Here is a 27296-nt window from a genome sequence, read left to right on the forward strand (position 1 = left end):
GCCACAATGGACCACAAGATAGTGGGAGCTATTCCATCAACTATGGCATAGAGAGTAGTTCTAGATCGTATCCGTACCACTATCCTATCCCTGATGCTCAGTCAGAGCCTCCTATTCAGTGGGTCTATGAGTGGCAAGACACTGAGTTTTATGCCATATTGTAAGGACAATGGTCAACTACTTCTGCATGGACAGGGCAAACTTGGGCAGAGTTTAAGGCAGAGTTGCTATCTATACGACGGATAATGCTCATGTCCACCAAGGAGTACAATATAGCCGAATGTAATCACCCCCCAAACCGATGGTTCTAAAGTGATGAAAATTTACCTTTTGTAACTACTTTATTTCCATATCATGGTATTATACTATTTTTTTCATCTCATAGGTTGCACGTGGCGTGGATACTATGCAAACTATATTTTAAGCATCGATCATCACTTTAGTAAATACTGATGGATGTCATGTGATTGTATTTTTAGCTTTAGTACAGATAATTCAACATATATTTATTAATTTGAGGCGCTACATATGTAACGTATGCATATATTTAATGAAACAATTATATGTTCATGCTCGTATTGCTATTAGTATCTATTTATTGTCTTGAAAACTTCCAAAATATTGCAAAGGTCATGCCAAAAAATTTTCTGATTAAACACAACATAGCAAATCTCATGCCATATTTGTTACCATTTTTTCCTGATTTTTTGGTGATTTTTTGTGTTTTTTTATTTTCCTACAAAATCATTGATTACGAGTTCATCCGGTCGGTTACCACTTTAAATCGCTCAATTTTTTATCAAATTCGCTCGGTAAATTAGTCTTCGGTTATCGTGTAAACAGCTCAGTTAGTCGCCCAAACCACTCGGTAACCGGTCCGATTCGACAAAGGTATATCATACCGAGAAGCGATTTTGACAAATTTTTGACCAAATTTCAAATTTTAGCAAATAAATTTTGTACGAATTTGTGCCGGATTTCAAGTGGTTATCGCGATAACCATGCATTTTTTTACCAGCCAGGCTCAGTAACCGAGCCACAAACGGTAAGTCAAAACTTGGCGACAGCCAAATCCAGTGTCATCTTGTCATAGCCTCATAAGCAAAAAATAAAAATAGACATAATGAAAGCGTTGGAAATTCTCAGTCTTGAATGGATCACTGAGCTCATTCTAAGACTTCATTGTTTCATCAGGCAGGATATTATTCAGTTTGGGGTAGAGTAGCATTCAAAAGTAGACCAAAAGTAAGAGCCTCGGCAAAATTGACTTTGCGTCAGGCTTTTCCCCTCCCTTGCTATAGCAGAGTTCGGACAAAACAGAGGCAATCGCCTTCCAGGGTTGATTCGTCCGTCCCTCTCACCTTCGACGGCCTCACTGGTATCGAAGAAGGAAGGGAGCCTGGCCAGTGCCGTCTGACGGTGTAGGTTACTAGGTTACCTAGGTGTATCTTAGTAGTTTTGGGGTTGTTTTGACGGTTTCGTCGATTCTTTTGGTCCTCTGCCTCAACTCTGGTGAAATTGACATCTTTGACTTTCTTGGGGCTATCTGGCTGAGGACGTTAGGCTGCGTCCTTGCGATGCGACTATAGGGCGGTTTTGCTTCTCTCAACCCCTTCTTCGGTGAAGGCATCAGCGGCGTTGATTCAAGCAGGGTGCATGTGGGTTTGTGGTTTACTTTCTTTCCTGATCTCTCTGATGGTAGAGATCGTGGAAGGTCAGTTCTGGTTTGCTTTGCTGTGGAAGAGATGGAATTTTTAGGTCTCCCCATGGCTGGTTTTTGTTTCCTTGCTGGAGAGTTTATCGCCAGTGGTGGAGATATTTTCTGGGTGGCGTGCACTAGGTTATCCATGATGCATCATCGCAGATTTGTCTCTGGCTGCTACTTTTGCTCGAAGGTAGCAGCGCAAGTTCATATTCCCTATGGTGTCCAACGAAACAGCAGCCGTTGCTCCTTTAGTGGACTAGATGCGTCTTGGTTGGTCTAGGGTGTTGGATGCTGCGATGATTTCCAATGTTTCGAGGCCCTCACCAGTGCGGCAATGGAGCTGGTTTCGGTTCCGGTGAACTTCTACGGCGGTGGCAACCCAAGAGCTGTCGTCTAATGCTGTACACAACCCAAAAGGGCTTTGTTGTAATTTTTCTTTTTCCTAGGATACTTCTACAACATGGGGATGTACTGTACTTCTTTTTAAAATAAATCTATCCGTTTCGCAAAGAAAAAGTAGAACAAAAGAATTCTAATTAAGGCAGGTACTCTACATTAATTAGCTAGTTGCTGGTAAGATGGTGTACTTTTAAGCTTAGCTTCTTGGCTGGTGGGCCCAAAGATTCACAAGTGGATGCTGCAGAAGCTAGACACGTGTCCTTTGACTATATATACGGCTAACACAACGGAATGCAGAAAAGTCTGCAGCTTCACACACGACACGTGCAATCATCAATCTCCCGTACAAATTCGTATATGCCTGTGAGTTTGTGACGGAGCATGATGATATGTGTTCATCTTTTCTAACCAAAAACGATTATATGTATATCTTCATCATGATCCCTACCTCTACCGATCTCGATCGTACTTCATGGAACAACAGAGAATGAAGTGAAATGTGTGAGATGGTCCCAAATGGTCCGTTCGGCGTGAAGGATCTCGCCGTTCCTAAATTAAGCACTCTTAAGCCTTGTCTAAAGAACAGGCTAATTTGATTTGACCTTTTAACGGGCAAGCCATGGAACATTGAGTTGAGTGGGTGCTCATGCAGTTTCCCCCTCCAGGGATAAGTAGCAGGCAGCCGATGATCTAAGATCAGCAGTATGTGAATGCAGGAAAAATCAGACTGCTCGTCAGAGTTCAGCATAAAGTCTATCAGCTAGAGTCAGTGATCAAGTAAAATGACCGCCTCCAAAAAGGGTTGGATCCTGCCGGTAGTTCCGTGGCGGTCCGCGGTCGCCGGGCGATGGTCACAGCTGCTATGCTAGTAGAGCAACGACCGAGGCCGAGTCGGCTCTAGTACCGAGACCGCCACATCCACATGGTCGGAGCTCGGAGGCCAGGCAAGGCGCCGTCCTCGCGCACAACGTGCCAAAGGCGGTCGCATCGCCCGTATGTGCCGTGGCGAAGCTGCTCGCCCAATGCTACGTACGCTGCCGCCGCCCATTTCGTAGTAGTTCCAAACGCCGCCACGCTCGCCGAGGTCCCAGTTTCCTCCCGGTCGCACATCCAGCGCGCCCCCGACAACTCCAGGGCTGCCACCGAATCGAATCCCATCAGACCAATACAAACACACTGCCACGATCGCCAAGGCAAAGCTTCCACACACGCTGGCCTCCCGCTCCATAGCGATCATCGCCTCCACAACCCGTCCTCTTCCTCTCCCAGCGATCAACACCTCCACAACCGGTCATCCGACAAATCCGTCCCTAGCTGCTGTAGCCTTCCTCCTGCGTCTTCCCTCCTCCTCCTCCTCTGCGGCCGTCCTAGTCTCCGGTGGTACGCCACCCCCTACTAATTCTCACCCCAAAACCACCACTCCCGCCGACCTCCACCGCCTCCGCCACCCACCTCCAAACCCCCAATCCTAAAAGGTTGCCGGAGCATCGCCAGAGTCGGAGAAGACGGTGGCGGCACACACATCTCCATGCAAACCCACGGTTAGAAGCTCAGTTATTCTCCTCACACAAAAACATTTGAATGCTGTACATAAACTCCGCAACGAAAAATAGCAATGAAAATCTGAGCTTGAGCTCCCATCAAAACCACATCCATTAAAGCCACAGAAGACTCTCTTCTTTTTCTTCAAGACAAAAGGCAACAGCTCCGTTTTTATTGAAAGCGACACAGAATACATCCGACAGTATTAACTGGGGAAACCAGTTTAACATATAGCAACACAGACAGACAAAAGAGAAAAACTACAGGTACCCAACATCCGAAAGATTACATTCAGACGCTTTGAAGTTCTTAGCCCATAACAGCACCTTTACCGTCAATCTGTCCAGCTTCACCTTGTCCGTCGTCTTTAGAAGAAGGATGCTCCACTACAGAAGACTCTCTTCTCATTATTTCATTGCATTATTGCAGCAAAATCAACAATGTCTCTTACCCAACCGGCGGCTGTGAGCTCGGAGCATTAGCAATTTAGCATGTACTAGTAGAAGTGTCGGGCAGTTCACTTGGTGTCGAAGGCGAGGGTGATGATGCCCAAACTAAGCATGACCGTGACAAGTGTCGCGCTAAGCGTCATCATGGTGAGGAGCTCCACGACCGCCGGGTTCTGCTCGTTCACAGCTGTGGCGCTGTCGCTGCCGGCGGTGAGGACGTTCACATAGATGAGCGCCATGGCTAGGAAGAAAGTCGCCGTAGCAGCAGGTGGCAACACATGGACCGCGGCCATGCCGAACAATAGTTGAGCTTGAGCGACGCCGTCCATTGCTCCTGGTTGTAGGAACAAGAAAATATCTAGGAGACGCATCGACGCGCATAGGATGAAGAACATCACCTCCGGGAACCGCCGGTCGCCGACACCGGCGCCTCGGCCGCCACCGCCGCCGTTGTTGAGGTGGACGTAGATGAACGTGACGGCAGTGAAGAAGGTGGCGACCGCAGCCACCAGTAGCATCACTTGAGCAGCGGCGTCGAGGTCGAGCCGTGCAACTGGAGCACCGTCGATGGCATCCGGCGCCGATTGGCTGAGGAAGAAGGAGAATAATGCAGCGACGCTGATCCCGACGCACAGTCCGTTGAAGGCGATGGACGCCGAAGCTGCACGGGCCATGGTGCTTGTTTGCTTACTTGGGAGGACGGGGTGAGCTTGATCGAGAGGGGGATGGTGGTAGGGGTTTTATTGGATATTGATGCAGTTATTTTACGGGTTTGGCTGCTGAATTTCTAGGCCCAACTGATGGTCTCTGTGTTGAACTTAAACTTGTCAGTATGCGTGAAAGCTCTCTCTCTCCGATCGTACTCGGACCTTTTGGCTCTGGCACATGATATATGTAGATAAGTATAGCACATTTTCTTGAGAAAATATACCTACATCTGTATCAAACTTTTTATTTTTCTTACGAAACGGATAGCACACGAATGACGCCTCAAGATATCCTAGAGCTTTGTTGGACTCTAGTAGGAACCCAGGACGAATCCATCTCGCAATAAAGCAAGCATGCAAATGAGGAGAATATGCGCGGCAAAAAGCAGCATTGAAATCGAGCGACCAAGAGGGCAAGAAGACAAACCTGCCGCGGCCCGCACGCACGTACGGCAGCCGGGGACGCGCGGTCGGCGAATCGCTTGCGCCTCTGAGCGTACGCCATGGTAGCGATGGAGCTTGCAGACCGGCCGACGGCCGCAGAGCGGGGAGGCGAGAGGGGAAGCTGCTCGTTTGTGCCGGAGCCTACCAGGGAGCCATCGCCTCGGGCAACTAAGGTCGGTTATTTGTACTTGTGTTTCTCTTTTTTGTTGTTAGAAGTAGAAATTAGAAGTTTAAATAAACGAAATTATTGGAAACTGATTTTTAATAAGTTAGAAGACTGCTCACGAGAAAATAAACAAGCTGAAAGTAGTTTTTCTGAGAAATGGTATACCGAGAAATTAAAAATTTATTAAAAAATCAACAACTAAAATCAAACTCAGCTTTAAAAAAACAAAACTCAGTTTTTCAGGAAAAATTTAACAGCAGAAATCTTAACAATCCGATCCTAAATTATGGAGCCCTCCGGCAGGTGGGCGGAGCACCACCACTCGGCACCAGACACATCAGTGTGCGCCTGAACTGCATCACCACCTACCAGAGGGAGAAAACGAATGGCGCATGTTTCACGGGAACCCAACCGGAAATCCACTGGACCATTGCTACGCTCCATGATTGAGTGGTATACTGGTTTTGTTGCTAAACAAGATACCGAATTGGTGCAGGCAAATGCTTGCTTTGCAATTTGTGGAGAACCTCAATCCTCAAATGTACTTTCCTTTTTCTTGAAAAAGATAGCAAGATGGACGAACGTTGTCAAGGTACTTGCTACAGGATCAATCAGATTCAGATAGCGTGTACCATGAATCATATGTTACGTACGTGCTGATGGGTTGGAGAAGAAACGACCAGAATAGCACGCTAGAGGAGTTCAATCCGAGGAAATCGTCATAACGAAACGAGAAAAGAGGAATGAAGTGCGTCAGAAAGCCACTTTCAACCAACCAAACACAAGCCCAACACAGACTGCATCAACCAAAAAACGAACCAAACAACCATATTGCCGGGCCCAGGGTGATGCACCCTACCAATCATAACCATATTACCAGAGTTCGAATCTAATTTTGGAATGAATCTCAAAAAAAAAAAAAAAGCAACGAACTACCAATATGATAAATTGCCGACTGAACCAATATTGTGCCGGTCTGTGCGATCACCGGCCAGATGGTGATGGCCCTTGCTTTGTAGCAGCAGCCTTGTTGCTAAGCCCGTCAGGGTACGTAACTGTCAAGCCGAAACGTGGAAACATCGGAATCTTGTCAGGACCACAAGGATCACATAAAAAGTTGCAAATAGGATTGACGAAAGAAGAAAGGACAAAACGAACGCCACAAAAAAGGGGCAGGCCAGCTTTCTATCGTCAGGGGAACGAGTCTGGACCGAAGAGCAACTAAGAACAAATACCACGAGTACAAAAAAGATGTAATCAAATCCAATGCTAATGGAGTACTTCACTTTGGAGAAGAAATAATGCTTGCTTAGCTTGACTTAGTGGCTATGTAGAGTCTCTAAGGTAAAGAGTGAGTTTTTTGGGCATGTACTTCTACTGTAGAAGCTTAAGCCTGTTTTTAAGTACTGCAAGCTTCAAATAAGGCAGAGAAAGTGGAAAGACTAGCTAAGATTGGCCAAACGCACTCCCTCCCTGCACAGTCATTTTGCATCACTCTTTTTAGGCGTTTTCTTATAATTGTGTACAGGGAACTGGTGATGGGGACATCAAGGAGGGCCGGACGATCTTATGTATGGAGCAATCAACCAAAAACAACGTTAACATATTGTAAGCTCCTAGAGGTTGTTGCTGGATCATGCCATGCTAAGCAAACATCCGTCGGACAAAAGTAGAACTGAACCATATTCATATTCAGCTAAGTATTTTAGGCATAACAAACATTTCCTTCTCCTGGATTAGCCAATTGAGTTGGATCGATGACATTGGCAGTTGGACGTGATGTGACAAGTGTTGTACGCAAAGCTTCAGTCACTTCCGTCAAAGAAAGATGAAGCCTCGGCCATAATGATATCCGAAAGCTTTTTTCTTTTTGCATGTATCTCTTGACGCTTTGATTTCAGGGCCTCCGATTGTGACCTGAATCGTTCAACAACAAAAAAAGATTGTGTCTCGAATAAATAAATGTGGCGAGAGATTATTCATGGCTTGTAATTTCTTGCAATATCATGATGAGATGTCATTCCCGTTGAACAAATCATGGCTTACAATGTTTGTACCTTGCTACCTCCTCATCTCTTCCTGTTGTTTTGCTGCTTGCGGCGGCATCGGTACATAGAGGTTGCTTGCGGCCAGCAATCAACCAAAAGCGACGTTAACATACTGTAAGCTCCTAGAGGTTGTTGCTGGATCATGCCATGTGTTTCGCTGATTCGAAACTTCTCGCGTTTGAATTTGTATTTGAAACTGTGTATGTAATATTACGGGCGTGCCAGTATACAGAGTATACAAGAGACATGATACAATGTAATGGAATTGTAACTTTATTCATTCATATTAAATTCATAAAGTACATCTTTCGATTACAATTGTTTTACTCCTCAAACGCACACGCTATCTGACTATCTTCATGATTTAGCGATTGCTTTGTCTTGGTTCCCGTGGCCTCGTGAGGCTCTCCGGTTAATTACGCCCGTCTTCGGGCTACCTCCGATTAAGTGCGCTGGCGGTCGTCATACCGAGGTCGTCTCCGAGTCTGCAAGGCTGTAGTCACACGCAACAAAGACCAAGCAAAGTAAGCGTTAGCAATCAAAAGCAGTAAATAACGGGATCACAGTCTAGCATGAGCTTTTTGGACCGTTTTATATATCCCGGGTCATCATCGGCCACATAGGCCTCAGAATTGTGTTTTTATGAAGAGGTGGGCTAAGAGCGCGGCACGACGCGTAGCTTCGACCGAAAGCAGCAGCGAGGCCACAATCGGGAGCTCCGACGTTGTGCTTGACTCACTAACTCACTCTTCGGGCCTCGGACTTGTCCTCATCGGCCGACCGAAGGCGACGTGCCACAAAGACGAATGCCACAAAGGCGAACGCCACAAAGGCTGGGTAATAACATGTGAGCCACGAAGGCATCAGCCATAGCACCGGACATCCTTGAAAAGGATTAGGTATCTGGCAATAATTCGATACTGGGGCAACCAAAAAGAGACCCACCCTCTGCAGTTTACAACATATGATCACCAACAAGCAGCCGGCCATAACACAGAGCTGCCAGTAAAGATATCGTGCAACCAGAGACACTGACCACCATATGAAACATCCTGCCAAAGCCTTAGGCATCCGACAATAGCACAAGACCGACAACAGGACAATAATCATGTATACAGCAGCATCCGATAGCCATCGAGCCAACCAAGTATCTCAGGAGTAATATGTTTAACAAGTAACAGCAGCAGCAGTATAAGCAGCCAGGCATCAGAGAGTAATATAAGCAGCCAATAGCAGAGACAGGGCTTTGTTTAGCATTATGAATATCATAAGCATTTAGCCACTGACCTATATTAACCTAGTACCAGGATCAAGCACCACGGCATGCAAAGACAAAGCACACGCGGAAATCGGCCTCAGTTTTAACATCACAGGCCCACGGCGAGGAAGTCAGCAGCACAACAGCAAGGCACCACAGACCGACGACAACATCTCACCAGCGAAGAGCACCGCAGCATGAAGGCCGGGGACAAGCGCAGCACAGCAACCATACGTGCATAGGCAAGATGACAAACAAGATAGCAGCCGGGCTCAAAACTCGAGCACCACGGCGCTCACAGGTCATGAAACGATAGCCGGGCCTCAGTTTTAACATCACCGGCCACGGCAAAAGCACGACGGCACGAAGGCCGGGCTATCACAGAGCAGAGGGGGAGAAGAGCAACAGCACAGCCGGAGCACCGGCTACGACGGCAAGGCCGTGCATCACAGAGAAAAGTCACGGCCAGGGCTCACCTTGGGTCGACGTCATGGTGGCGATGGAGACGGATCAACAGCGCGCTCTGATCAGTTATGGGGAGCAGCAGGGCGGCACCCTTCAAGGCTTCGACAGAGCACAAAGGCGACGACGCGAGGTAGCGGCGAGGTGGCGGCGCAGAGTGGCAGGGCTCCCGCGTGCTCTCCCCAAAAAAAAAACTCCCCCCCCGGGCACCCCCTCCCTGCACCTTATATAGGCACGGCACGGGGCTCCCCTGCGAGGAGATAATCATGAAGCCCACCTCAAATCCGTTGGGATTTCCTGAGTGTTACAACCGGACTCCACGAATCCACGAGGAACCCGATTGGGGAAGAGGAGATTCCGCCCAAATCCGGTAGAGATAGGAAGGGATTCCGTTTGTTGGAGATAAAGGGGAAGGGGAGAGAGGGCGCCGGCATGGCTCGGGCGACGCGAGCGGCGCGGCCCGTGGACCAGGGGGCAAGGCGGTGAGGTGTAATAGCTCGGTGCGAGGCGGCTTGGCTGCGTGGGAGAGCGGCGTAGGCCCAAGGAGCAGGGAGGGGAAAAGGGGCGAGCCGGCTTGGCCGGCGGGACGTGGGAGCGCCAGCGTGGCTCGAGCGAGGCGGCGGCGCGCGTGAGGGAGAGAGGCGGCCGCTCGGGTGTGTGAGGAAGAGGAACAGCGCCCCGGCGCCCTAGGGCAGCCGGCGCATGAGGATAAGGTGGCCCGGGATGGGCCGGGCCGGCCTGATGAAGAAAGGAGGAGGGGGAAAGAGCCGGGCTGGGCCGGCCGAAAGAATGGGCCGGCTGAGGACCCATTTCCTTTTTTTTTTGTCTCTCTCTTTTTTTTCTTTTTTTTCTTTTCTTTTTCTTTTTCTTTTTATGTATATGAGTATGTATATTCGTATGAGGGTGCAAGTGTACGTCAAAATGGCGTCATACACCATGCTAAGCAAACATCCGTCGGACAAAAGTAGAACTGAACCATATTCATATTCAGCTAAGTATTTTAGGCATAACAAACATTTCCTTCTCGTTGATTAGCCAATTGAATTGGATCGATGACATTGGCAGTTGGACGTGATGTGACAAGTGTTGTACGCAAAGCTTCAGTCACTTCCGTCAAAGAAAGATGAAGCCTCAGCCACAATGATATCCGAAAGCTTTTTTCTTTTTGCATGTATCTCTTGACGCTTTGATTTCAGGGTCTCTGATTGTGACCTGAATCGTTCAACAACAAAAAAAGATTGTGTCTCGAATAAATAAATGTGGCGAGAGATTATTCATGGCTTGTAATTTCTTGCAATATCGTGATGAGATGTCATTCCCGCTGAACAAATCATGGCGTTACAATGTTTGTACCTTGCTACCTCCTCATCTCTTCCTGTTGTTCTGCTGCTTGCGGCGGCATCGGTACATAGAGGTTGCTTGCGGCCAGCAATCAACCAAAAGCGACGTTAACATACTGTAAGCTCCTAGAGGTTGTTGCTGGATCATGCCATGCTAAGCAAACATCCGTCGGACAAAAGTAGAACTGAACCATATTCATGTTCAGCTAGGTACTTTAGGCATAACAAACATTTCCTTCTCATGGGTTAGCCAATTCAATTGGATCGATGACATTGGCAGCACAAATACTAAGTGGTGGGCTCACACCATGTAGGACGCGATGTGACAAGTACTGTACGCAAAGCTTCAGTCACTTCCGTCAAACAAAGATATCCGAAAGATTCTTTTTTTTGTCTTTTTGTATCTCCTTGAAGCTTTGGTTTCAGAGCCTCTGATTGTGACCTGACTCGCTGAATAAACAAAGATTATGTCTCGAATAAAAAAATGTGACGAGATAGATTTCATGGCATGTAATTTCTTGCAAGGTAGTGATGAGATGTCGTTCCCGTTGAACAAATCATGGCGTTACAATATTTTCACCTTGCTACCTTCTCATCTCTTCCTACTGTTCTGCTGCGGCGGCGGCATCAGTCTTCAGCTTTTCCGTCAGCCTCGATTCTCAGACTTGCGCACGCGTAGGCCTGTTATTGGGTTGGTTTATTTGGGTTCAACGGGTTGGATTCTTGCCTGGGTTCCTTTTGGATTGGTTTATATATCAGCATCCGAAACGGGTGGAACCCATGGGTTGAAATCGGGTTGAACTCATCCCAATACTAGCTCTCGACGGTGGTTGCACCGAGGCGGAGCCTGCGGCACGCGTCACATAGCCATGACGCATCGTCCATGTACTCGTCCAGCCACGCAGCGCCACCAGGGAGGTGGAACGACACGACGAGGCCCGCGCGGGCGGCACGGAGGGACGACAGCGACATGAACGCCGCCACCGGCGACGACGACCGGTTCAGGATGTCGTGCCCCCACACGAGCGTGCACAGTGCAGCGACAATACACGCATGATAGCTTGCCTCCGCCAAATCTGCGCCTCCTCGAGCTCGCCACCACCGGGATGCAATTTTCCCACTCCAAGCCCTACAACGCCGGATTCACTTGCCCCTAATTCATCCCGTGCGGTATTGGTCTGTCTATTTATTCGCTTGTTCGATGTTGCACGTCGGTCGAGGGACGCGAGCAAGAACCGACGGGAGTCGATGGCGGTGGACAGGCCTCTCGCGTCGTCCTCGGCCTTAGCGTCGTGAAGTAGAGCGGCAGCGGTGCGTCGTCGTAGAGGAAGGCCTGGGAGGATGTCAATGCCAAGGACGACAATGAGCCCATGTCCGCCGTCGTGATGCCATCGAGTATTGTTGTGCTTTGTGAGGAATAGGTTTGAAATGGGTTTAGAAATAGGCTCAACCCGTGCTGATGGAAATGGATTGGTTTGGTTTGAGTTCAAATTGTGTGCGGGTTTGGTTGGTTTGGGTTTTGGAGGTGGAGTGACGGATTGGGTTGGATTTTACTGAAATGCTTGACTGAAATAGATTGGGATGGGTTGGCCTGGGTTTGAGGGATCCGGGTCCTCTGCCTTTACTTGTAAAGGCAGATAGGAACAGCAGGTTGTTAGGTGTGCTACAACAATCTCATCGCTTAATCGACATCAGAATAACTACCCTAAACCTGCACAAGTACGGTGAAAGTACACGACTCACATTCACGCATCTGCATGAGCTACATATATAGGAAGAGCCAAATTATCACGATTCACATTTTTATTCTAGTACGGTAATACTAGTACCGTACCGAGATAGAAATAGAACTAGTACCAGTATCTATCCTTGTAGTAGAGAGTGCAAAGCAGAGTAGTCGCCAGTCGCCGCCACGTACACGACGCCGGCGCGGGAACCTTGACAGCCACATGCGGCCGCCTCATGGAGCCGGCGCACGCACGACACAGGAATCAAGCACAGCACGGGTACTTCGCGCCTTCCGGCTCGCGCTCGGGCGGGGCATACGTGGTGACGAGGAGGCACGCGGCGAGGGCGGAGGAGACGACGGCCAAGGACGTCGCCTGCGTCAGCTTGCCGAAGCGCCGCGTGTCCGTTGCAGGCGTAGGAGCAGCGCCGCCACCGGCATTACGCGCCATGCGGGAGAAGAGGACGACAAGCACGCTGCCAACGACCGTGGCGACGGCGACGAACATGTTGGTGAAGCCGGGAAAGAGGCGCAGTGCGTCGTGGCCACCGTGCGCGATGAAAGGCATGACGAGTAGGAGGCCACCGGCGACGAGGGACAAGCCGGTGAGGTACACCGTCTGGCTCGTCGTGGCGAAGCGCTCCGTGGCGCGCTCGGCATGGGCGGCGCCGCCTTCATTATCCGTCTCGCGGATGAAACGGAGCAGAGGCATGGTGCAGGAGAGGACAGCAGCGGCGCCGATGATGAGGACGGCAACGATGGGCCTCTTCCCAGCGAAGTTGGCCAGCAGGCGGAGCGAGTCGAGGCCGCCGGACGCGACGAGGAGGCACGCGGTGACGAGGAAGGCGACGGCGAGGGACACCAACAGGGTCATCTTGGCGAAGCAGTCCGTCGCCGACGCTCCCGGTTCGCCACGGCCCGCCCCGGCTTGATGGCGCGCCTTGCGGACGAAGCGCGCCAGCAGCATGGTGCCGAGAACAGGGGAGATGACCATACCGATGACGAAGATGCAGACGGCGATGTCGAGGAGGGGACTCCGCCCCGCGATGTCGATCAGGAGGCGCAGCGCGTCGGCCCCGCCCAACGCCCCGGCGCCAAGTGCCAGGGCAATGATCCTTGGAACAAGGCTCTCCATCTCGTTTGCTCTCTCTGCCTCTCTAGTTCCCGGCTTCCTTCCCGCTGCCGGCTGCCCTGTCACTCTTCTTCCGCGCTGAAACTTTATAGGAAGCGGCACCAGCATGGATCGGATCGGTGCGCCCGCCGTACTATTTGCAGACGTGGATGTGGCATGCAACCACAAAATCGCTCACCCGTTCATCTTGTTGTCTTCCCTGCATTTCTCCACGCGGCTAGTATATCTTTGTATATTTTATTATATTATTCCTTCCATTTGATATGAACTTAAATATTCATATAATTACTTACTATGTATTACGAACCACTTGCTGGCTAGCCACTGATTCTCGAAGCTCGAAAAAGAAGAAAAAAAATCCTTGCCCGTTTTCCGCACGGGCGCGGGACTGCTCGAACGGTCGCCGGTAGTGACAGGTTTGCATACTTGTCAATTTGTCTCGCTTTCTGTGCTCTCGCGATTGCCGCCACATGACCAATGGCCGGCCGGCGCGCCAGCGCACCAGGTTGCGCCGTTGCGGTCCGTGCGGTGCGGGTGGCGGCGCGCTGCCCGCGACGGCCGAGGAGGCGTGCGTGCCTCTATTGGTACCTGGGACTGGACAGGGGTACTGCCTTTTCCACTTGACGGTTGAGTGCTTGACGGAAAAGAATAAAAAAAATGAAAATAACGGACTGATTAGTTGTCTGGTGACAGATATTTTGCTCTTAAATTTATCGAAGAATAAAAAAGAAAAAAAAACGGACTGATTAGTTGTCTAGTGACAGATATTTTACCCTTAAATTTATCAAATTTTTAATCTTTAGATGAGAATCTAAAGATGTGAATCCCTATCACCTCTACTCCTCTCGAACGTCTGACTCTCCGACATCATCTACTCCTTGTCGTCGCTTCTGCCGCTTCGCCCCGCCCCGCGTGCCGCCACCCCGCAACCTCGCTGGCGCCATCCCCGACACCAGCGCGGCCACCCACCTTCGCCGCACCTCCCTCTTCCGTCGCTGTCCCTCTCATTCTTTCTCCGAGCCGGTTGCCAATCGCCCCCGTCTCCACCACCGCCTGATCGACTCTGGCGACACCACCGTCGCTGGAGTCGCTGCCCGCGCGACCACTCCCTCGCCCCAGTCGCCACCGCAGCCCAGCCGACAGTCCACCACAACCCACGACGGGCGGTGCCCCGCCACCTGCCACCATCACCGGCCACCAACCTCCTCGGGCCTCCCTGTACCGTGGGCAGCCATGAAATCCTCACCTAAAAATCTGAACCCTAACCTAACCTCTAACTCTAAATTTGCCGAATTTTATGGAGTTCGCTAGAGTTTATGATTCGTCGGAGATAGAGGTCCAGCACGAATCACTGAGCATAATCGTGAGGTCAGTAATTCGATAGATTTTCTCTCTCTAAATTTGTCTACAGTTAAATAGTATTTTTCAAGAAAATAATCGTCGGAGGATGGTAGACGTTTGCACGAGGGGTGTTCACACTTGGTCAGTGCCTCGGTGGGGCCACCCCTTTCCTTGTCGGTCCTGATGCTTCAAGAGAGAGCGAATTTTGGGAATTCTAGATGGCACATGCGGAAGTGAGGAGAACCGACGCACAAGCAATTTTTTTTGGGTGTTGTCATCTAACTTTGCCACAATTAAAATTAGATAAAATGTAACGTTCATAAGAAACGTGATAAAAAAAAATAGTCATCACACTTATGAAAAAATTTGGCACCAACCAAAAGCAGTAAGAATCCAGAGGCTCTAACATTGGGCATGTTTGTTTCAACCGTATAGGGTGAAAAACGGTTTGTATAGTTTAAATTATAAGAAATTGGATTGTAAAAGTTGAATTGTACAATTATATAGTTCGGTGAAATTTAGATTGCTGAATTGTTATAATCTGAAGGCTAAATTGTTACGATCTAAAATTGTGATCTGAAACATTTGTTTTAGCTCATAGATTATAAATCACAATTTAATAACTGATAAGACTATTTTGTTTTAACTTACAAATTGAATCATACTTCATAATATCTAAGTTAAAACAAACAGATTCTAACACACAAAGATTCGAGTGAAGGAAGGAAAGATCATCTCGCAGTACGGACTGGCCGTCCATCATTTCAACCCTTCAAACTCAACGCTACTTATCTCAATGCGCATGCACGACGACACAGGCATCACGGCGGGGCATTCGCATATGGGATGACGAGGAGGCCCACAAGGGTGAAAAAGACGACGCCCAGGGACGTCACCTGCGGGAGACGTGGACGAGATGACCGGTGGCGACGACCGTGGCGTTGGCCACGCCACCAGCATGTTGGTAAAGCCGGGAAAGAGACGCAGTTCGTCGAGGCCACCAGGCGCGACGAAAGGAGCAGCGAGGACGCCAACGGCGACGAGCGACAAACCGGTCAGGGGTACGGTTTGCGTCCTCGTGGCGAAGCGCTCGATGACGAGTCCACGCAAGGCACGCCCGGTCGCATCGATGGCTCAAATTTTCATGACCAATACGCCGTGACAGGACCAGGCACGTCATGTCGCCCCGTTGAAAACTTGCCTGGCCGCCGCCCTCTGTTTTAGAAACGCGGTCGTCATACAGTAGTACGTACGATCTCAGTCTCTCGTAAATTAACGCACTCACGCGTATGGTTGTTACTCCTGTCTTGAGGGTGTTTAGCCCGTTATGCATGGATACGTGGACAGTGGGTCATTAGTTATGGTTGTGTCAACACTGGTGAGGTCATGTGATATAGGTTTGAGCTGTTGTGAATCATGATCACTAGGCACACTAGCTAAATATTTGTACGTTGTAACAAACATTGAAAGCAATATCATCAAGCATAAATTCAAGATACAGAGATGTGGATACGTCATTAGAGCGTCGCTAAATAAATGCGTCGGGAGCGATGCTATAGTTTGATTTCAGATAGGAGATTATCCGCTAATTTCTCTCCTATTTTTTTTTAATTATTTTTATTAGTAAAACATAGCCCATATCCGTACTCAGTAACGAGATGGGAAACTAAAAGACCTGAGTAAATAGTAAAAGTAGGTAAATTATTAAATTTTAGAGATTTTTATTAGATATAAGGAGAGTACAGGTAAGATGTAATACGAAGACTAACTCGTATTTTGTATAGTTGATATTGAGAAAAAATTAACATAAACTTTCAAATATATGTATATACACCTTTGTCCCTGTAAGTAGACCCGCTAATGCTGCCGTGCCGGTTGTACGTACCGGGCTGCAGCGAAAGTCAATGCAGACTCTATGTGAGCTGCGCGCTAGTCGGGCCTGAAATCTGAACGGCTGTTTTTCTGGCACATCCTGCTTGATGATAGTTTGTTGGAGGGATTGGTCCCTGCTGAAGCGCGTTTGTAAAAGAACCAAAAAAAAAAAACTGCCAAGGCACTCAAGCTAAAATCTGAAAAGATTACTACAAGTGCGCATGGAGCCTCAAATTTGAACCAGCTTCAACAATTCAAAGTCCAAACCGAGTCTCAAATTTGGACGAGTGTCACAATTCCAACATCCGAGGAAGAGAAAGAGCAGTCTAACAAGGTACCATCCAACGTCCACGCCACAGGTCTGGATGACCTTACAATTTCTAGTGTATAAAACGCTAGTTGATTCTCGCATTATTTATTCTCCTTCTTTTATCTCATCTAATAAAATTCTTTAAATTAAATAATTAGTAAGGTGACCTACGCTAATAACGTGACTAGCCTTGTTATAATATTTTATCACGATAATCTTTAATTTAAAATTAGTCATTTTTATTATTTATTTTATTTTATTTAGACTCTTTGTTCAGATATTTTGCTTTCCAATATGTATGAAAATCGAACCGCTAATCTTCCATATCTTTTAATTCCGAAATTACCTAATTATTAATTGTATTTTATATAGACTCTTTGATTAAATCTAGACCATTAGATGTTCATAACAATGAGAGGTCTAGAATTTTTTCTTTTTTCAAATTAACGTGTTAATTTTGTGATCTTGAGAGTGAATATGTTGGTTTATTTTTCTTCTTAAATATTAAGATAATAGATTTACCTATTTTTACCATCCACTTTTGTCGTCTAGTCTCTCCGTCTCATTCTCGGCTATAGAGATAGGACCCGTTTTACTAATAAAAATAAATGAAAAGATTATGACAAAAATTAGCAAATAATCTTTTTTATCTTATCTGAAATTAAATTACGACAGGGCTTCCAACGTATTAATTTGTGGTACTTCTATTTCACATCTTTATATCTTAAATTTTATGATTGATATTACTATATTTAATATTTATATTTTTATTATAATGTAGAGACACTTACAAGTTTTAGTTTATGCGCAAGCATGGCTTCAGTTCCCACCCCTGGGCTCTCTCACGTCACCACCATCGACCATCTATGCAGACGGGCATGTCGCCATGCCCTCGAAAGGCACAAGCGTTCACCCCAGCCACAGCTTCCACGAAACTTCCCGGTGGGCCCTCTGCTCAACGTTCCTGTCGATCCTCCGCCGTAGGCAGCTTCCAGGATATTTCTTCCTCGAGACAAAAAATTAGAGCACTTTCACGGTGGATAATAATTAATATGGACCGATTATTTTTTTTATCAGATGGTTTATATCAATCTAATGATACTTTTAAATATCTCCTGTATTATGGTAATATCTATATATATCATAAGTATCATAAATGCACTATTGAAAATAGAATAAGTGGTAAACTTATAAATAATTAGATTAAATAGGATAAAGTAGTAATCATAATTTTGAATCACTTTTTACGGATTCATACTGATTGGTTTATTATGCGCTAGGGTTCTTCATCATACTAGGGCTCTTAATTGTGCGCTGCGAAGCGGTTCATGTCGTTTCAAGTGATGGCAGAGGCGAGCCTCATGGTTGACGTCGACGACTTCGATGGGGGCATCCTTTGATGATCTCAAACTCCTTCTATTGCTCCCTCTCCTCCTCCGCCTCCTCCACCGCCACTATGCTCCCGCCCTTCTGCCCTCGTGTGGCTGCCACGCTGTGCCTCCGCTCGGCCCGTGCGGTCTCCATCGCCTACGCCGCGTCCTTCTACGGTGGCGACGTCTGCGGCCAGCGACGTCTGCGGCCAGCGACGCTGACAACGAGGAGGTCGGTGACGAGGGGGGCTCCGTCGCGGGGTTCAGCGTCAGGCTGGGACTCGGCGGTGGTGGGCTCGGGATGTAGGCCGCGGAGGCGGTGCTGGCGCTGGAGGAGCACGCGAGATGCCACCCTGCCCGCTGGGGCTGCCAGTACGAGACCACGGTGGTGCTCCGCCCTAACATGTCCGAGGATGAGCTCCTCGTCCTCATCCAGCGCTACTGTGACGCTCATTTTTCTCCTCCCCTCTGATCTCTCTCTGTCGTGTGGGCCGCTCCATCATCCTCAACCTCCCACCCTGCTCCCGCTCGCCCACTCTGCTCGAAACCACCACCACAATTTCCCCCGTCTCCACAAACGCCTACCTCCCAAGCGTCTATAAAACCCAAATCAAAGAATTGGCCGGGCCTCCCTCTGCCTCACCACGCCAAGCCCCCAAGTTTCATTGAATTTCCCCACCAAAGAGTTTATGCGCCTTTGCCGAACCTTCATTGCAATCCTCCACTGTCGCCAAGTCTCTCCGCGCAATCTCGACGCCATCTGAGCTTGCGACGGTATTCGCCGGCAATATCTCGTCGCCATCCGTCGCTTCTTGCTGAGTTTCCATCACCGCATCAAGCTCTCATCACCGCTGAACTTTCATCGAGATGCATCATCGTCGTCGAGCTTCTCCGAGTTGTCCTGAAGCCCGGCGATACGTTAAACGAGCTCACCGCGGCCCCAGGATCTCGTTTTGCCGCTCGCTGTCAACTCCTGAGCTGCGCAGTACTATTTTCCCCTTCTTTGGTGATCTTCTGTCATCCCTGAGCCACTGTTGTCGTCGATCCCAGCCGGAGCCCAAGTGAGCCCCCCCCACCATCCGATCATAGATGAACGAGCACGATTAGATCTGGGCATACCCCTTTGTGAGCCACTAGAAAGCCACCACGTATCACATAATCCTAGTCAGCACACATAGTCCACATCAGCACCACGTGCCTTCCATGTGTCGGTCCACGTCGGCATGTGTCGGAGGATTAACTCCAGTCGCAGGGATCCCGAGAGATCCTTTTTTAGAGAGATTCGGCCAGGGGGATGATCCTGAATACGTTCGTTGGAGAAATAAATGGGAATGAATGCAACGGCCGGTGGGGGGGGGGGTGATGACCTAGTGCAAGAAGAAGTAAATGCACCAGAATTTAGACAGGTTCGGGCCACACTGGGGCGTAATACCCTACTCCTGTATGGATACTATAACTGTCCTGAGGAAGTCCCTCAAGGATGTTGCTGGTTACAAGGATGTTGGTCTATCTAAGAGCTTGGGGCTCCTTGTTCTTCGGCTGGGACTGGGCTCAGCCTTCCTCACAGTGTTCTCTTGCGCTGTGTTCTTGTCTATTCGTTTTTGTATCCTATCCTTTGTTATCATCTATGCTCTTTTTTTGTGTCTCTTTTCCCTTGGTCTTTCCTTTTGTGTCGCCGGCTGCTTTAAGTACCCGCCGGCCGCAACATGCCCCGAACGGAAGGAAGGGGCACGAGTTCCAAGACACCATAAATGGAAAGGGCGTCATCATTTCCTCTGGGCGAAGTGACCGGGGGTGGAAAATGCGTTGCACGCTCGGTCATCCGTCACAATAAATGCCCTACCAACGGGCGCCGTGGAGAGGGCCCACTGGGCAGCCGCAGAGTAGCTCGGCGTGCCCGCCCTGTCTTGTTCCCCTGCCACAGCAGCGCGGCAGACGGAACACCTTGGTCCTTACGACGTTATCTGAGACAGGCCGGATGGCACGGGACGGGACCTGTGCAATTAATAACCCCATGCCTCTCTGCCAGAACATGGCAGGAACTGACGCTGAGCGCGGCGGGAGCAGTTGGAGGTGACAGGCCACACACGCTCATTAAATGCGGCCTCGGGCCTTTGACTGGTTGACACCTCATCGGTGGGCCCCTCGGGGGCCTTTCTGGGTCGTCGGGGTACCGAGTGCTCGGGGGTACCGATCACCTCCCTGAGCACTCTCTCCCGAGAATGCCTTTCCTTGTCCTCGGGGTACCGAGTGCTCGGGGGTACTGTTCACCTCCCCGAGCACTCTCTCCCGAGCACTCTTGTACGGGTCCTCGGGGAACCGAGTGCTCGGGGGCTGCTGCACGCAGCCCCGAGCACTCTCTCCTGAGCACCCTTGTACGCATCCTCGGGGAACCGAGTGCTCGGGGGCTGCCGCACGCAGCCCGAGCACTCTCTCTCGGAACTTAGCTCTCCGGGTCGTCGGGGGACTAGGGTGCTCGGGGGTGACCGTACACCTCCCCGAGCACTTTCTTCCTGGTACTTGGATTCCGTGGATCATCGGGGAACTGGGGTACTCGGGAGCCACCGACTGTGGCCCCGAGTGCCTTCTCCCGTGACTTGATCTTTTCTCATCCTACAGGAGAGACCCCGCGGGATGGCGCCATGTGGCGGATGGCTGGCCTGGCCTCGGGATTCGGGGACCCCCGGTTCCTGATACACCGACAGTAGCCCCCGAGCTCGTTGGTAGGCAATGGCCCAGAGACTGCGGATGGGCCCTTCGTCGCAAACGAGGCCGAAGCCAGCGCGGACGCCATGTGGCGAGCTTTCAAAAGGTGGTCCCTTCGGTCCGGGCCTTCGGTACGGCCTAACGGGGAGCCGAATGGACGCGCGTCCACACAACTCCCGAAGGGTATGACAACGGGACGGGCGGTGCGTGATGACGGAGCTGGCGGCACGCGCGGCAGCCGCGCAAATCGAGGAAAATACGCCGGGCAACCGCTGACACCGTACGACCTGTGGGAGACTCGCCTGGCGGTTGCGTCGATCGAGGAAACTGTCCCGCTGAGTGTGCTGTGGCAGGAGACGTTTGAATTCCCTAGGGTATAAAAGGAGGAGGGGAGCGAACCGCCCTCCTCTTTACGCCATCTCGTGATCCAGCCCCTGCTTTCCTTGTGCTCTTGAGCCCTTAGACTCTCCCTAGGCGATCAGAGCACCTCCCCTTCTCCACTGTCCAGATTATCTCCCGCCCCGATGAAATGCCGAGAGCAGGAGGAAGCCGCCGCGATAGGACTCCCGACGGCGTGCTGCCGGAGTCTCGCCTGTCGAACGAATAGGCGGCGGGGAAGATTCGGAAGTTGTTGGTCCCCGAGGGCCAGCAGGGGGCCCTGTTGGTGACGCCGGCGAGCTTCCCGCCGGCGAAGACCCACCCGGGGCGCATCGTCCTCTTCACCTCTTTTGTGGCGACCGGGCTGGTGCCGCCATTCTCCACGTTCTTCCTTCAAATCCTCAACACCTACAGGATCCAACTGGTGCACCTGAGCCCCAACTCGGTCGTCATCCTGGCGGTCTTCGCCCACTTCTACGAGATTTTCGTGGGGGTGCCGCCATCGGTGACACTATTCTAGCATTTCTTCGCGCTGCGATCTGCCAGGAAGAAGAGGGGTTTCTCCACCGCGGACGTCGCGGGCTGCTGCAGCTTCCGGCTGCGGGACGGCCTGGTGGAGCGATACATCCCCCAGGTGCTGCGAAGCAAGTGGGAGGAATGACGGCGTGATTGGTTCTACATCGACGTCGACCCCTATGACCGTCTTACCCTGCCGGAGGTGGCGGCGGAGCCCCAGAAGGCGACCTGGGAGGTACCGCCGCCGACGAACGCGCGGCTGGAGCAGGTCTTGGAGCGCATCGGGTTTCTGTGCGACACCGGGCTCACCTCGGTGATGGTGGTGGCGGACTTCCTGCGCCGCCGCTTGGCACCCCTGCGGGAGCGGGCCCAGCCTTGCTGGCTCTACACCAGACCTGAGGACATCACCCGGACCCAGATCGGCGGGGACTGGGACCTGGGCACGCCGGAGTTGAGGGGCATGCTCCGGGTGGTGACCGGGGTGGATGAGCTGAGCCGGGCGGAGCTCCCATGGAAAGAGATGGCGCTCTGCGCCAATCCTGAGCGGGTGGCGATCCAGGCAAAGCTGCCGGAGTTCGATGCCCAGGGGTTGGTTGACCGGCCGAGGCGCCGGAGTCCCGAGACCACCGAGATCCCTGGGGTGGATGAGGCGGCCGGCGAGGAGGCCGCAAGTGGTCCGGCGAAGGCTGGTGGCCCAGGCGCCACTAGCGGCGAGCCGCAGACCAGCAGTAGGGCTGCTGCGGGCAGCAGCCGCCGCACTGGAGGAGGAGGCACCGTCGGCAGCGGGGCGGCGACGGCGCCGGAGGACCGGGGGAAGCGCCCCCGGCTCTTTATTCCTGTGCCGGAGTCCCCGCCGTCGCCGTTGCCAGGCGAGGGGGGAAGCCGGGATGGCCAGTCGTCCAGCGCGGGGCCGTCGGCGGGTGTGGCATCTGCGGTTCTGGAACCGCACTTTGGTCTGCTTGGGCCCGATTCGGCGCTCGGAGACCAAGCGGCGGCCCCGTAGAACCCCCGGCAGAAGAGAAGGAGGGAGGACTCCGGGCCAACGCCATCGAGCCCGGAGTTCAGGATTCCGGCAGCAAGGTGGCAGTACCGAAGACCCACAACCACGTAAGTTTCGTCCTCCATTCTTTCTTGGGCGTGCTTTGCCCGGACTAAGTTCCAAATTTTGATCTCATTCTTCTTCTACAGGCCGCCTACGTGCGCTGCCGAGAGCCAGGGGCGGCCGGAGGCGCCGAGGCCGACGCCAGCCCCCTAGCCGAGCGCGCCCGAGCCGAGTGCACAGGCGGAGCAAGGGCTGGCAAGCGCGGCGGCGGAGCCGTGGCCAGTGGACGCAGCGGCGGAGCTGGGGCCGGTGGACACGGCGGCCGAGACGGGGCCGGCGGATGCGGCAGCCGAGACAGAGACGCAGCCGCCGCCCGAGCGTCCGGCGTCGTCCAAGCCCGCCCCAAGCGTGCCGAGCGCGGGGCGGGTGACCGTGTGGCAGTTTTTGGGGACCCCGAGCCCCCCGGGGGAGGCTCGCAGGGGACCCAGCGCTCAGCCGCCGCCCAGCCAACCCGCCGAACCTCTCCTAATCGTGCTTGGGAGCACCCGGGAGGTGATCGGGTGGTTGGAGGTGGCCGTAGCGGAGGAGATGGCGCAGCGAGAGGCAGAGCGCTCCGCTCTAGCCTCGGAAAGAGCGCAGCTCACCGTGGCTTGGCGGGTTTTTGACTCCCGCCTTGCCGCGGCGCGCGCTGCCAACGAGGACGAGCAGTGCGCCATGGAGGAGGGCCGAAAGGCCTTGGAGGAGGCCCGCGCGGAGGTCGCGCGGGAGCGGAAGGCTCTGGAGGACACCCGCGCTGAGGTCACGCGGGAGCGGGAAGACGCCGCCCGCCTGGCCGAGGCATCGTGGCAGCAGGCTGCCGAGGCCCTTTCCAGGGAGAGGCAGGCGCAGGAGCGGGAGGAGGCGGTGGTGAACTGCGAGAGGGCAGCAGAGGCCTTCCAGGCCGACCTAGCTTGCTAGAAAGGCGAAGTCGACCGGACCCGCGCCGAGCTCTAGTACTGGGCGGAGGAACTCCAGCACGTCGAGGGGGAGTTCCAACACCGGGAGGAGGACGTCGCGATCCGGGAGACCGACGCTGAGATAACGGCGGCGGACTTGGGCGCCCGGGAGGATCTGCTGGCCCACCGGGAGGCGGAGGCTGCCGAGGCGGTGGTGGCCGCTGCTGCTAGGGAGGAGCGGATCACCAAATCCGAGGCGGAGCTGGCCGCCCGCAAGCAGTCCCTGTCCGTCCTGGCGGGGTAGGTGAAGCTGGCCGCGGGCCAGGCACCCGGCGCTGGCTCTGCTGGTGCGGAAGGGGGCCAGGGGCTCGAGGAGCGGCTGCGGATCGCGAAGGAGGAGCTCGAGGCCGCCTCGGTCGAACGGGCCAACCTGCAGCTGATGCTAGAGGACACCCTCCGGCGAATGCAGCGGTCCGTGATGGAGGCCGGACTCGGGCAACTTCTCGTGGAAAAGAAGGGGGGAGGCCTTGGCCGGCACGCCCTAGGCTTCCAGAAGGTCTGCGAGCGCCTCGAGGCGCTACCCTGGGCCATCCAGGAACTCACCGCCTGGGAGGGGCGTGGCTTGGCCCAAGCAGTGGCCGAACACGTCCTGGCTTGCTACTGGAGCCGAGACCCGAACTTCCCGCTGGAGCCAGCTCAGGAAGGGGTGGTTGAAGCCGAGGAGGAGGCCGCCCGAGAGGCGGTTCGGAGCACTGCCGTTGCGGTGGCGGCCGATTTCAAGCGGGAGGTGCCGCCGCCCCCAGTCCCGAGGAGCGACAATGAAGGCTCCGACTCCGACTCCGACTAGGCTTTTGTAGTAGTTTTTTCTTCTTCTTTTCTTTTTGACTTGATGTAAATATGGGAGTGATCCCTCAGAACAGCTATCCTTTTTGTGAATATAATGGAAGCCTTTCTTTGGGGTCGCAACTCCAGTATTCTTCTGAGTGCTTAGTGTAGTTTCTGCTATTTTCACTTGATGCCCCGAGGAGTACTCAGTCGGACCGACCCCAACCTTTCCTTCCCTGAGAACAAAGTCGCCCCGACCGTCCTTCTCGGTGCGTTCAGCCCCCGAGCCCTCGTGAGTCCGCAACGGCTAAGTCAAAAGACAAAGGCACGAACTTCCTTGCTCGGGAGATAGATCGATCCAACACGGACCACGCCATGACCGGTGAACACTTTTCCACCTTGCGACCACTCAGTCAGCAGACTGGAGACACGCGCGGGTGGGAATGCGACCAAAAGTCCCCATGGTTCGGTGGTGCCTGGGCTTAGGATGGACCGGACCGAGCACCAACAGCCCGCCCCTGAGGCCTAGGCTCCAGACTACTTGAGCGGCTCGAGCGATAGGATTACCCAGGGCGCCCAGGGACTCGGTAGTGGTCGGGGCCCTAAAAGCGGACCAAACACCACGACCACCATGAAAGACTTCGGTCGGACATTATCGCACGTACGGTACACTTTTCTACGGACCGTTCTGTCGTTCTAGGAAAAAGTGGACACGCGGTAGGGTTTTGTGCCCGAGGAGACCATCTGACCGGGCAGATTAGAATACGAGGGCCCCCGAGGACGACTCGGGAACAAAATATTATTGAATATAAATTCGTCTGAATTTATCCACTCACCGGACAGCAATCAGCCTTTTGGCCAACCGATCCAGGAGGGGCATGCGCTCTGAGCTCGGGGTGCCCGGGACTTGGTTCCCAAGGCCGGGGCGCCCGAGCACCAGGGGGCGCGTGAGGAGCCCGGGGTCGAGCGATCAACCACTCACGCTTGAGTGGTAGGACCACCCAAGGACCCTTGGGGCCGAGCAGCGACCTGGGCACTGAGGCCCTCGCGGTCGAGCTGCTTTTGCTTTTGATTGTCGATCTGTGACTTGAGAAAAAATGGAGAAATTCTTTGCTTGGTGCGCTCTGTTAGTGTGGTACTCACTATAGACTGCTCTCGTTTTCGACCCGAGACCTCTCGAATACGCAGATCGGCGGACAAGAGCAGACAGAGGCATAACCCAGAGGTCCTATGGTTCGGTGATGCCCGGGTATGACAGACCAGACCGAGCACCGATAGCCCGCCCCTGGGGCCTAGGCTTCGGACTACTCGAGCGGCTCGAGCGATAAGATCACCCGAGAACCCCAGGGACTCGGTAGTGCCCGGGAGCCTGCCACGACACCGAACACCACAGCCTACCACAATAGACGTAAGCCAGCGGCAACTACCCGCACGCATACCGATCGGGATTCTTTTATCAGCGGGAAAAAAGAGAGAGCGAACTTTTCTCGCACAATCGAGCATCTCACCAGACAGATTAAACATTTAGAATCCAGAAAAACGAAATTGACATATGATTGCACATTGATACACATACTGTATTGACAATTTTTTTACAAGGTTGGGTGACTTACCTAGTTAGTGGTAGCCCCCGGTCAACTTGAGCGGGGGGGGGGGGGGGGGAATCTCCCGGCCTGGTTGACCTGAGCCGCGAGCATGGCCATCTACGGGTAGAACTTGCGCAGGTTCTCGATGTTCCACGGGTTGGGGAGCGGTTGCCCGTCTTCTGCAGCCAGCCGGAAGGAGCCTTCTCGCGGGACACCAATCACGGTAAAGGGGCCTTCCCACATAGGGGACAACTTATTCCTTCCTTCGCGCGACTGGACGCGTCGGAGCACTAGATCCCCCACCTCGAGAGATCGGGCCCGGACGTGGCGCTGATGGTAGCGCCGCAGGCTTTGTTGGTAGCGGGCTGCTCGGACGGTGGCACGCCGTCGGCGCTCCTCCAAGTAGTCGACGTCGTCGCGCCTCTGCTGCTCCTGTTCGCCTTCAGAGTAGGCATGCACCCGAGGGGAGCCTAGAGTGAGCTCGGAGGGGAGGACCACCTCAGCGCCGTACACGAGGAAGAAAGGAGTCTCCCCAGTAGCGCGACTTGGCGTGGTCTGGTTGGCCCATAGCACGGCAGGCAGCTCGTCGACCCACCCCTTTCTGTGCTTTGCGAGCACGTCGTAGGTCCGGGTTTTTAGCCCCTTCAGTATCTCCGCGTTGGCGCGCTCGACCTGCCCATTGCTCCGAGGATGAGCGACGGAGGCGAAGCAGAGCTTGATGCCGAGATGTTCGTAGTAGTCCCCGAACAGGGCACTTGTGAACTGAGTGCCGTTGTCGGTGATGATCCGGTTCGGGACACCAAAGCGACTGGTGATGTCGTGGATGAACTGGAGCGCTGTGTTCTTGGTCACCTTGATGACCGGGACCGCCTCCGGCCAGTTGGTGAACTTGTCGATGGCGACATAGAGGTACTCATAGCCCCCGATTGCTCAGGGGAATGGACCAAGAATGTCCAGCCCCCAGACCGCGAAAGGCCATGACAGGGGGATGGTGTGAAGAGCCTGAGCTGGCTGGTGAATCTGCTTTGCATGAAACT

General features: G+C 52.5%; 2 protein-coding genes across 2 annotated transcripts in view; both read right to left on the minus strand.

Annotated features, from left to right (window-relative positions):
- Positions 1-3789: 3789 nt before the first annotated feature.
- On the minus strand, positions 3790-5390 carry LOC133925816 (uncharacterized). The gene has a single exon (XM_062371565.1). The coding sequence runs from the start codon at positions 4767-4769 to the stop codon at positions 4164-4166; it is 606 nt and encodes a 201-aa protein (XP_062227549.1). The 5' UTR covers positions 4770-5390; the 3' UTR covers positions 3790-4163.
- Positions 5391-12245: 6855 nt separating this feature from the next.
- LOC133926486 (uncharacterized) overlaps positions 12246-27296 on the minus strand; it is a 53203-nt gene continuing 38152 nt past the window's right edge. Inside the window, exon 2 of the mRNA XM_062372454.1 lies at positions 12246-14012. Coding sequence (XP_062228438.1) covers positions 12512-13486 — 975 coding nt within the window. The 5' untranslated portion in view covers positions 13487-14012 and the 3' untranslated portion in view covers positions 12246-12511. The remainder of the gene's footprint in view (positions 14013-27296) is intronic.

Source organism: Phragmites australis, chromosome 8 (assembly GCF_958298935.1).
Source record: "Phragmites australis chromosome 8, lpPhrAust1.1, whole genome shotgun sequence".
NCBI lineage: Eukaryota > Viridiplantae > Streptophyta > Magnoliopsida > Poales > Poaceae > Phragmites > Phragmites australis.

Bases quoted from the DNA above. Each gene is read 5' to 3' on its own strand.
- LOC133925816 (XM_062371565.1), bottom strand. From the start codon at position 4,769: ATGGCCCGTGCAGCTTCGGCGTCCATCGCCTTCAACGGACTGTGCGTC.